The following is a 12,500-nucleotide window of genomic DNA, read 5'->3' on the forward strand; positions in this document are numbered from 1 at the left end:
GCACCTGTCAGTAATCACAGCACTATTTGAGCCTGTAGTTGCCAGGCAGTCAGCCTGGCAACATCACCCTCTACACACCCTTGATACCCGATTGCTCCCTTCTTGCCATAGATTTCATGCTTTTCACGTCACAGTAACTGTTTTCCAATGTGCGAGGTTTTGTTTTCAGAGCCAACTTGTGAACCTCTGCTGAGAGTGCCTTTGTTTGTTCTTTAAAATAAACGATGTCATTACCTTCACGCCATGTCTGGTCCGGTTTATTTGCACCATGGGAAAAAACAAACCACGTTATGACACAAATACACTAAGAAAGTGTTTTGTGTGTGCTATGGCGACCTCTTTTGGATGAGTTCGCTCACTGCAGTTGCTGCAGTGTCCTTCAATTTGGGGCTTTCAGCCAAGTTTTACAATATAACTAAAACTGTTTGTACTTACTAAACCGTCCCATGTCTGAAATCCGTAGGAGTGTCTTTATGCATTCTCGTACGTGCTATTGTAGTGTAATGAAGGTAGCATTTTTAGAGTTAGCTAATATGCTAACACATTTTCGAGTGCCTGTGCTAGTATTATTAACTTGCAACGGCATTCTTTTTGTATCGTTTCAGTTCCACAAATTTCTCAGGAAAATTCAGCAAAACGTCAACGTGGAGTTATTGAGTCTGCTTTGCTGGCTGCAGCACTAGCTTTCACAGCTAGTGGGTCCATGACGATGACTTCTGTTTTGTTTAAGCAGCCGTTTTACTGCCGTGTTGAAGACACCATTTGGAAATAAACATTTACAGAATCTTACTGTGTAAATAACTCATTTCGAAAGGTATATATCTGCGGCTTATAGTCTGGTGTGGCTAATATATGAAAAATATGTGTTTCTTTTAACATTTAGTGGACTATAGTCCAGAAAATATGGTATATAGTTAAATTCTATATTGCCTTACCTTTACATTAGAATGTTTTCATTAAAATTAAAGTCCTATTTGCACATCTTACTTCCAAACAAATAAATTATGAAAAATGTTTAAAAAAATAAAAAATAAAAGTCCCAGATTTGTTTAGCTGATTGGCAAGCGAGCTTCCGCAGCTGGTGAGTCCATGATGCGGACTTCTGTTTTGCTTAATCAGCCGTTTTACAGACACAGTGTCACGGCGGGGGCTCGAACCCGCTTTTCATCGGTAGCAAATTCTGCCAGCACCTTCGTTGGTATCACGCCAGGAAATGCCCCTGCTCGCGCTGGGTGCGTTAAGCCCACGCACCAGCCAAGCTGCAAGCAATCTGCAATCAGCGCAACCTCTACTAATGATAACAAGCAGTATTAAAAACCAGCGGACCAGAGGAGCCTACGTAGTTCACTCTCAATAGTGAGCATCCCGTCTCTGGCTTCCCCTCCCACGTACATGCTCTCTCCTTGTTACTTCCTTGTTCCCGTGTCTTATGTCCTTTGTGCCCCCCGCAGTGTCCTTCCTGCTCCCCCATGATCGAGCTGTGTGCCTCGACTCCTCTCTGGATTTTGGACTGCCTCCCTCGATTTTCGACCCCTGCTCGGACACGGACATTATTGCTTCTCTCCAGCCCCCGACCGCTTGCTTGCCTACGGACTACTTATTTACCAGTGCACTCTATCATTCGGAACGGTAAAGAACGCACTACCGACTTGATAAGTCCGAAATACAAGGAGATAATATCTGCTCGCAGATGCTACTTGGTGTTTGTTTGAGCACACTACAGCTGGTCCTGGAGAGTCCCATTCCTTAATACTTCAGTTACACGCAGGATTCTCACCAGGTTTAATGCAAAAAATTACAAAAATTGAAATTACACCTTCTGCAAAGCACATTTTTAGCTCGTTCCATCCCCACCAATCCTCTTACCAACAAGCACGGCTACCAAAAGCCCCGTCAACCGCTGCTCTTTCACTTCTTGGATCATGGGCTTTTCCCCGGGTGCCGTGGCTTTGCTCATGACGGTGAGGGCGTTGACGTGAGTGACAGAGCGCACGGTGGCCGCCGTGAGCCACGGCAGGCCGAAGAGCGGGCAGAAGGCTCCAAGAATAACAATGAGCAGCAAATCCAGGTGGAAGCCGGAGCCTTTGACCAGGCGGCGCTCCTTCTTGCTGACGATGAGCCTGGGGAGGGGGGAAGGGGGGAGGTAAGAGGAGGCACCACCTTTTTAAAAACCCGACCGGTGTGCTTACGAGGTGATTTGGGTCTCCATGAATATGAGTATGAAGACAAGGAGGGCGGGCACAACTGACGCTCCCATCATCCAGGTGGGAAAGGGCTGTTTGTCCCCAAAGGGACTGATGAACCAACCTCTCTTTTCAGGGGACGTGACGGAAAATCCCGATGGCACGTTGAGTTTCTGAAAGTAAACATAGTAATTGAAAAAAAATGACTCCAATGTTGAAAAATAAAAAAAGATACAGTATGGAATGGATTCATATGGCCCTATTTGTCGTCGTTTACCTGACACATGAAACGTGACAAATTGTTGCCAGACGACAGTAGAGTGTTGGATATGTTAAAATGCGTTTTGTGCGTTAAATTTGAAGGCGACAGCTCCTCCTTGCTGTTCTTTATGTTCTTAGACCTGCTCAGTGGCCTTGTGTTTAGAGTGCCCACCCTGAGATCGGGAAGTCCTGAGTTCAAACCCTGGCCGAGTCGTACCAAAGACTATAAAACTGGGATCCGTTGCCTTCCTGCTCGGCACTCAGCATCAACGGTTGGAATTAGGGAGTTCCATCTACAAACCGCATTTCCATATGAGTTGGGAAATTGTGTTGGATGTAAATATAAACGGAATACAATCATTTTCAAACCATATTCAAATGAATGCAATACAAAGACAAGATATCTGATGTTCAAACTCATAAACATTATTTTATTTTGCAAATAATATTTAACTTGGAATTTCATGGCTGCAACACGTGCCAAAGTAGTTGGGAAAGGGCATGTTCACCACTGGGTTACATCACCTTTTCTTTTAACAACACTCATTAAACGTTTGGGAACTGAGAAAACTAATTGTTGAAACTTTGAAAGTGTAGTTCTTTCCCATTCTTGTTTTATGTAGAGCTTCAGTCGTTCAACAGTCCGGGGTCTCCGCTGTCATATTTCACGCTTCATAATGCGCCACACATTTTCGATGGGCGGGCCAGGAAAGTACCCCCACTTTTTAACTACGAAGTCACACTGTTGTAACATGTGGCTTGGCATTGTCTTGCTGAAATAAGTAGGGGTGTCCATGATAACATTGCTTGGATGACAACACATATTGCTCCAAAACCTGTATGGACCTTTCAGCATGAATGGGGCCTTCACAGAAGTGTAAGTTACCCATGCCTTGTGCACTAATAGACCCCAATACCATTACAGATTCTGGCTTTTGATCTCTGTGCCTATAACAATCTGTATGGTTCTTTTTCTCTTTGTTCCGGAGGACACCACGTCCACAGTTTCCAAATATAATTGGAAATGTGGACTCGTCAGACGACAGGACACTTTTCCACTTTGCATCAGTCCATCTTAGATGAGCTCAGGCCCAGCGAAGCGGGCGGCGTTTCTGGGTGCTGTTGATAAATGGCTTTCGCTTTGCATAGTAGAGTTTTAACTTGCACTTACAGATGTAGCGACCAACTGTAGTTACTGACAGTGGTTTTATGAAGTGTTCTTGAGCCCATGTGGTGATATCCTTTACACACTGATGTCGGTTTTTGATGCAGTACCGCCTGAGGGATCAAAGGTTTGTAATATCATCGCTTACGTGCAGTGATTTCTCCAGATTCTCTGAACATTTTGATGATTTTACGGACCGTAGATGGTAAAATCCCTAAATTCCTTGCAGTAGCTCGTTGAGAAACGTTGTTCTAAAACTGTTCGACAATTTGCTTACAAAATGGTGACCCTCGCCCCATCCTTTTTTGTGAACTACTGAGCATTTCATGGAAGCTGCTTTTATACCCAATCATGGCACCCACCTGTTCCCAATTAGCCTGCACACCTGTGGGATGTTCCAAATGAGTGTTTGACGAGCATTCCTCAACTTTATCAGTATGTATTGTCACCTTTCCCAACTTCTTTGTCATGTGCTGCTGGCATCAAATTCTAAAGTTAATGATTATTTGCAAAAAACAACAACAATGTTTATCATTTTGAACATCAAATATGTTGTCTTTGTAGCATCCATCCATCCATTTTCTACCGCTTATTCCCTTTCGGGGTCGCGGGGTCAACTGAATATGGGTTGAAAATGATTTGCAAATCATTGTATTCCATTTATATTTACATCTAACACAATTTCCCAACTCATATGGAAACGGGGTTTGTATATATATATATATATATATATATATACATATATATATATATATATATATATATATATACATTTATATACAGACATACATAAATACATACATATAAAAATACCATACAGTATACATTTTCTCACAAATTGACAGTGCGCCTTATAACCCGGTGCGCCTAATATATGGAATTTGTACTTACTGACCTCAAAGCTATTTTACTTGGTACATGATGTAATGACAAGTGTGGCCAGTAGATGGCAGTCACACATAAGAGTTACGTGCCGACTGCAAGATGACGAAAGTAAACAACACCAAAACTTTAGATGTATAAACCGATGCTGAAACTGAAAATTAAATGTTTTAAGATCATGATTGATTACATTTTTCATCACAGTTATACTGAGACAAAAACAAAGGATGGTGATGTAACAATATTAATTATATATTTTAAATATTTCCTACTATTGTGTATTTATTTTGTTTATTAGTTCTTACTTGTGGTTGGAAAAAAACTCACAGCATTTTCATGCACTTTTAGCTATTTTGTTAATTAATGTGTCTAAAACTTAAAAAAAAAAATAATAATAAAATTAAAATAAAATAAAAAATCAAAATAAATATATATATACGTATATATATATATATATTTTTTTTTTTAAGTGTTTTTGGGCAATTCCAATTCGACCACAGCATTAGTTGCTATGTAAAGTGGCACTTTCCATCATTTTTAGCAGACTGCATTACAAAGTAAATACTCCCCCTCTCTTCCTCTTATGCGAGATCCGCCCAGAAATAGGGCCACATGAATCCCTTCCCTGGCGTACATTTACCTGCGTGTAAGTGTCAGTGATGGAGTAATCCACCAACACGGACAATAAAATCGAAATGGGGATACCGAAGTCCCCGATGATCCTTCGAGCCTGAAGTGGGATAAAAAGAAATAATTTTAGAGTTTGTGGACACGGTCTGCAGAAAAAAATAAAACATCTTAATGTGAAGTATTTCTCACCTGTTTGACATATCTAATTAATCATTATGCAATTATATTATTGATTTGACGTGAGTAAGTGCACATTTACAGTATCGGTGTACCGATCTGATATTGATATTGGTCCGATATCAGCCAAAAAGCAACAAATCTGCTTGCATCTAAAATCTCAGATGAAACACTGCGATAAAAGCAGCAATGCGGTTAGTTTAATTGTGCAATGCTGGGCGGTCAGTTAACAGATGGCAGCTACGCAACAGCTAAGCACACGATAACACACAAGCTAAACATAGTAGTAAAGGTCTCTAATTCAGTCCTTCTCAAAGAGTGGGGCATGTGTACATTCTTTATCAGTATCATGCAGTATCATGCTTCAAAAATAAATTTAAAAAATACAACAAATCTGCACAAATTATTGCCTAAATTTTTGTTTTGTAGGTTAAAGTGAATTTGAACGTATTAATATTTATTAAGTATATTGAATTTTGTTTTGAATTAGAATTTTTAACATTTTGAATTTTGAAATTTTAATTTAGAAATTCGAATTTTGACATTTTGATTTTGTTTTGTAGGCTAATGTGAATTTGAATGGATTGTTATGTATTAGGTATATTGAATTTTGTTGTGAATTTGAATTTTGAAAATTTAGAATTTTGAAATTAGAATTTTGTTTTTAGGCTAATGTGAATTTGAATGGATTGTTAATACAAGTTTATTGAATTTTGTTGTGAATTTGACTTTTGAACATTTTTAATTTTGAAATTTGAATTTTGAAATTTGAATTTTTAAATTTGAGATTTGAATTTCGAAACTTGAATTTTGTAAAGTTGAGTTTTGAAATTAGAATTTTGTTTTTATGATAACGTGAATTTGAATGCATTGTTAATACAAGTATATTGAATTTTGTTGTGAATTTGACTTTTGAACATTTTTAATTTTTAAATTTGAAATTCGACATTTGAATTTTTAAATTTGACATTTGAAATTTGAATTTTGTTATTTGAAGTTTAACAGAGTTTTGAAATTAGATTTTAGGTTTTAGGCTAACGTGAATTTGAATGGATTGTTAATACAAGTATATTGAATTTTGTTGTGAATTTGACTTTTGAACATTTTTAATTTTGAAATTTGAATTTTGAAATTTGAATTTTAAGATTTGAATTTTGAAATTTGTATTTTGTTTTGTAAGCTAATGTGAATTTGAATGGATTGTTATGTATTAAGTATATTGAAATTTGTTTTGAATTTGAATTTTGAAAATTTAGAATTTTGAAATTAGAATTTTGAAATTAGAATGTTGTTTTTAGGCTAATGTGAATTTGAATAGATTGTTAATACAAGTGTATTGAATTTTGTTGTGAATTTGACTTTTGAACATTTTTAATTTTGAAATTTGAATTTTGCATTTTGAAATTTGAATTTTGTCATTTGAAGTTTAAAATTTGAGTTTTGAAATTAGAATTTAGTTTTTAGGCTAACGTGAATTTGAATGGATTGTTAATATAAGTATATTTAATTTTGTTGTGAATTTGACTTAAGAACATTTTTAATTTTGAAATTTGAATTTTAAATTTCAATTTTAAAATTTGATATTTTAATTTTGAAATCTGAATTTTGTCATTTGAAGTTTAAAATTGGAGTTTTGAAATTTGAATTTTGTTTTGTAGGCTAAAGTGAATTTGAAAGGATTATTATTTATTAAGTACATTTAATTTGGTTTTTCAGCATGAAATGGCAAAATGCAGTCCAAAAATTGTACACTTTTTATAAAGATTAAATTATTTATTTTTATTTCAGGCGAATTGATGCACTTAATTTTTTTTCGGTTTCGGACTAAAAACATTGTCAATAAAGTTATTTGTTATAAGTTAATGTATATTTATTTAATCTCTTTGGTTTTTCTAATGGTAATAAGGATACAATGTTTTGCAAAGTTGTACTTATCAATGTTATAGAAAAATTATGCTATTAATGCGGCAAAATGTTTTTTTCTTCCCTAGGAGGTGGCATGACTTAAAATAATTAGACAATAATGCAGACCAAAATACAACATTGTTGTCAATATAATATAGTATAACAAGTAATTATAGTAATAGCACATTACTTCCAAACACAGTCTGCAAGGCAAACGCATATTAGAAAGTACCCAGTAACAAACGTGTCCGCATCATTCATCTTACTGCGTCATTAGCTTAACTTAATAAAGTATTCTGACCACAAAATAATCACTCCAATTCAACTTAAAGACAGGATAAGTCAAATCATGACATTTCATAATTAAAAGTGTTTGTGTTTTTCCATACCTGCTGTTGTTCTTTGGTAATTTAATTTGACAAGCCTCTTCTAAAATTCCACACTACACAAATATGCATGATTCGTGCTGATATTAAATCGGATAAATATCGATATCGGCTAATACTCAAGACTCCATAGCCCTACTGATCGGGTGTCCAGTCAGGAAACAAACAGGCTCATAGCCCAGAAAATGCATTATTTAGGAAGACCAGCACATAACAAGAATAAAGTTCGCAAGATTAAACACTCTGAAAGCACAACATAATCATCAAACGTCCTTATTTGTTAGTTTAATTTACATAACAATGAACAACTTTTCTTCGCGGCCGTGCAAGATCAATAAGCGCCGTGGTCCTTGCCGTTCGCGTGAGGCGTTCAAGCACACTGCGTAACAATGAGCGTTCACTCACCAATATGGTTTTGACTTCACACAATGTAGTCAGACTGTTTTTAAATCTTTAAAACAGTACTCTCTCTATGACAATTGGCTGGGAAACTCGTAAAGTACAAAACCCAAAACCAGTGAAGTTGTCACGTCGTGTAAAACTTTTTGTACCCGCGGACCAGTCAACACTTAATAATTTGTCCCGCGGCCCGGGGGCAGGGGGGTAGAATCCTTTTTTTTGTTTTTGTTTTTTCCTTTGTCATGAAAAAGGGACGTTTTTGTCATGAAAAGGGGAGGTTTTTGCACTAATTGTAAGTGTATATTGTGTTTTTTATGTTGAATTAATAAAAAAAAAAAAAATCAAAATAAAAATGTATTTTATTTTTTATTAAAATTGAATAAAAAATTATTCTACGACCCGGTACCAATCGGGCCGCGGCCCGGTAGTTGGGGACCACTGGTGTAAAACATAAATAAAAACAGATTTGCATATCCTTTTCAACCTATATTCAATTGAATGGACTGCAGAGACAAGATACTTAACATTCCAACTAAAAAAAATGTGTTACTTTTGTGCAAATATTAGCTCATTTGGCATGTTTCAAAAAAGCTGGCACAAGCAGCAAAAAAGACTGAGGAAGTTGACGAATGCTCATCAAACGCTTATTTGCAACATCCCACGGGTGAACAGGCTAATCGGGAACGGGTGGGTGCAATGATTAGGTGTAATGCTCAGTCATTCACAAACAAGGACGGGGCGAGGGTCACCACTTTGTGAAAAAATGCGTGAGAAAATTGTCCAACAGTTTAAGAACAACATATCCCAACTAGCTATTCCAAGGAATTTAGGGATTTCACCATCTACGGTCCGGTAATGTCATCAAAAAGTTCAGATAATCGATGTACGTAAGCGATGATATTACGGACCTTCGATCCCTCGGGCGGTACCGCATCAAAAAGCGGCATCAGTGTGTAAAGGATATCACCACATGGGCTCAGGAACACCTCAGAAAACCACTGTCAGTAACTACAGTTGCCTGTGCCAACTTTTTTTTTTTTTAAATATCTTGTCTTTGCAGTCCATTCAATCGAATATAAGGATTTGCAAATCATTGGGTTTTGTAAATAAAAGACTGGAAGAGAACATTTGCAATGGTTACCTTCCCGCCTAAAAATCGGCTGTTTCTGAATTTTCTAAGGAAGAAAGCGATAAAGAAGGTGCTCATCATGAGCACGAGGGACATGAGGGCAGTGTTGGGTTGGTTGATGATGTCGTGAACATCAGTGGGCGGGGTGGAGTCACCGGGGTACCACGACATCAGTGGATGCTCCTGAAATACCTAAAAACACAAAACAGACCTGTGAATTTTGTGAACAGACATGCATTTTAAAGAAAGTACCAGTCATAAAAAAATCTGGTACTACTAATATTGTGATACCCAGCTAAACGATTCTTGTTCCGGACTACAATTGTAGCCGAGATAGGCCCCAGCACCCCCCGCGACCGCAAAAGGGACAAGCAGTAGTCAACAACCTTTTGTAATCATATAAACCAGGGACACGTTGAAATAAAATAACTACTACTAAAAAGCTGATATGATAGCTGTTTTTTCTTTAAAGCTGTCAATGGTCCAAAAATAATAATGAATCAAAATCAGTCGACTTAAGGTCAGTGACTTCACTATAAAAGTGGGTGACATTGTTATCACCAGGAAGGATGAGATCACCTACCTACGTTCCATTCTAGAGGCTAATCTTTCCTGTGATAAAATGGTAACCAAGGTGATCAAAAAGAACGAGATTCCTCTACAGAATCTCCTCTCTGGTCAACAAAAGCACCTTGAGGATTCTAGCGGGAACTCTCATTCAACCCTTCTTCGATTACGCTTGCACCTCCTGGTACCCCAGCACCTCCAAAACCCTCAAATCTAGACTCCGAACATCCCAGAATAAGCTAGTCCGGTTACTTTTAGACCTCCACCCCAGATCACACCTCAATCCAACCCACTTCTCCAAAGTGGGCTGGCTCAGGGTGGAGGACAGAGTGAAACAACTTGCACTGAGCCTGGTCTATAAAATCCGCTACACCTCCCTGATACCGAAGTACATGTCAAACTACTTCCTTAACGTAAATGACCGCCATAACTACAACACCAGGGGGAGCTCCACAAACCACGTTAAACCCAGATTCCGATCTAACAAAGGTCTTAACTCATTCTCTTTCTATGCCACATCAATTTGGAATGCACTCCCAACAGGAATAAAAGTAAGTGCATCTCTATATTCCTTCAAAACCGCTCTAAAACAACACCTCCAGGCAACTTCAACACTTTACTAATACCCTCCTCCATTCACATCCCATCTCCCCGGATTATACACAACTCAAATGTACTTCTAATGTATATACTTGTTCTTATTCTATGTGAACTCACTATCTTCTCTGCTGGCTGTACATATCCTACTAAATAAGACCTCCACTGTTTCAATGTCCACATTTCTCTGTTGATGCAATTGTTGATGACTGAAGTTCTGATATCAACCAAAGCTCCTCATCCCACCCCCCGGATTGTAAATAATGTAAATAATTCAATGTACATACTATGATGATTAACTTGTGTGATGACTGTATTATGTTGATAGTATATATTTGTACCATGAATTGATTAACGTGGACCCCGACTTAAACAAGTTGAAAAACTTATTCGGGTGTTACCATTTAGTGGTCAATTGTACGGAATATGTACTGAATCGTGCAATCTACTAATAAAAGCTTCAATCAATCAATCAATCAATCAAAATTTAAGACTTTAGTTACTTTACATAAAATACTCACTTTTGAAATATTACATTTTTTGTGTGTTTGCAATCCAAAAAAAAAAGGTTTTCTTTGACAAAAAGGGCATTAAAACAAGAGTAAAATTAAATAAAAAAGCATTATCGACGGATTGATCTGAAGTTGATCTAGAGCGGGGGTCAGCAACCTTTTTGAAACCAAGAGCTACTTCTTGGGTACTCTAGCCTTTAAATAGACTCCCTTTTTAGACCAGTTGATCTGCCGTTTCTTTTCTTTTTCTCCTATGTCCCACTCTCCCTTGTGGAGGGGGTCCGGTCCGATCCGGTGGCCATGTACTGCTTGCCTGTGTATCGGCTGGGGACATCTCTGCGCTGCTGACCCGCCTCCGCGTGGGATGGTTTCCTGCTGGCTCCGCTGTGAACGGGACTCTCGCTGCTGTGTTGGATCCGCTTAGGACTGGACTCTTGCGACTGTGTTGGATCCATTATGGATTGAACTTTCACAGTATCATGTTAGACCCGCTCGACATCCATTGCTTTCGTCCTCTCCAAGGTTCTCATAGTCATCATTGTCACCGACGTCCCACTGGGTGTGAATTTTTCCTTGCCCTTATGTGGGCCTACCGAGGATGTCGTAGTGGTTTGTGCAGCCCTTTGAGACACTAGTGATTTAGGGCTATATAAGTAAACATTGATTGATTGATTTATACTGATTAATGCGAAGGGCTACCAGTTTGATACACACTTAAATAAATTGTCAGAAATAGCCAATTTGCTCAATTTACCTCTAATAAATAAATCTATATATATATATATATATATATATATATATATATATATATATATATATATATATATATACATATAAAAATGAGTATTTCTGTCTGTCATTCCGTCGTATTTTTTTTTTTTCCTTTTACGGAAGGTTTTTTGTAGAGAATAAATTATGAAAAAAAACACTTAATTGAACGGTTTGAAAGAGGAGAAAACAGGAAAAAAATTTAATAAAATTTTTAAACATAGTTTATCTTCAATTTCGACTCTTTAAAATTCAACCGAAAAAAAGAAGAGAAAAACTAGCTAATTCGAATCTTTTTGAAAAAATAAAAAAAATGAATTTATGGAACATCATTAGTAATTTTTCCTGTTTAAGATTAATTTTAGAATTTTGATGACATGTTTTAAATAGGTTGAAATCCAATCTGCACTTTGTTAGAATATATAACAAATTGGACCAAGCTATATTCCTAACAAAGACAAATCATTATTTCTTCTAGATTTTGCAGAACCAAAATTTTAAAAGAAATTCAAAAGACTTTGAAATAAGATTTAAATTTGATTCTAAAGATTTTTTTAAATTTGCCAGATTAATTTTTATTTTATTTTAAAAATCCTAAAAATAATTTTTAAGGTTGTATTTTTTCTCTAAAATTGTCTTTCTGAAAGTTATAAGAAGCAAAGTAAAAAAATAAATGCATTTATTTAAACAAGTCAAGACTAAGTCCTTAAAATACTTTCTTGGATTTTCAAATTCTATTTGAGTTTTGTCCCTCTTAGAATTAAAAATGTCGAGCAAATCGAGACCAATTTTAAAAATAGAGGCAGTTCACTGGTAAGTGCTGCTATTTGAGCTATTTTTAGAACAGGCCAGCGGGCGACTCATCTGGTCCCTAAGGGCTACCTGGTCTAGAGATTTAAGTGTTGAAAGTACAAAAATAATATATATTTGACACTTTTA

The 12,500-nt window shown here is 36.8% G+C and overlaps 1 protein-coding gene across 2 annotated transcripts in view; it reads right to left on the minus strand.

Annotated features, from left to right (window-relative positions):
- The window catches only part of slc4a3 (solute carrier family 4 member 3), a 114,243-nt gene that overhangs the window by 18,364 nt on the left and 83,379 nt on the right, over window positions 1-12,500 (minus strand). For both annotated transcript variants that reach the window (XM_061918400.1, XM_061918401.1), the window contains 4 exons: window positions 9,130-9,309; window positions 5,132-5,221; window positions 2,190-2,356; window positions 1,867-2,120 (listed from right to left, as the gene is read on the minus strand). In XM_061918400.1, the coding sequence (XP_061774384.1) occupies window positions 1,867-2,120; window positions 2,190-2,356; window positions 5,132-5,221; window positions 9,130-9,309 (691 nt within the window). The remainder of the gene's footprint in view (window positions 1-1,866; window positions 2,121-2,189; window positions 2,357-5,131; window positions 5,222-9,129; window positions 9,310-12,500) is intronic.

Source organism: Nerophis ophidion, linkage group LG13, assembly GCF_033978795.1.
Source record: "Nerophis ophidion isolate RoL-2023_Sa linkage group LG13, RoL_Noph_v1.0, whole genome shotgun sequence".
NCBI classification, from domain to species: Eukaryota; Metazoa; Chordata; class Actinopteri; order Syngnathiformes; family Syngnathidae; genus Nerophis; species Nerophis ophidion.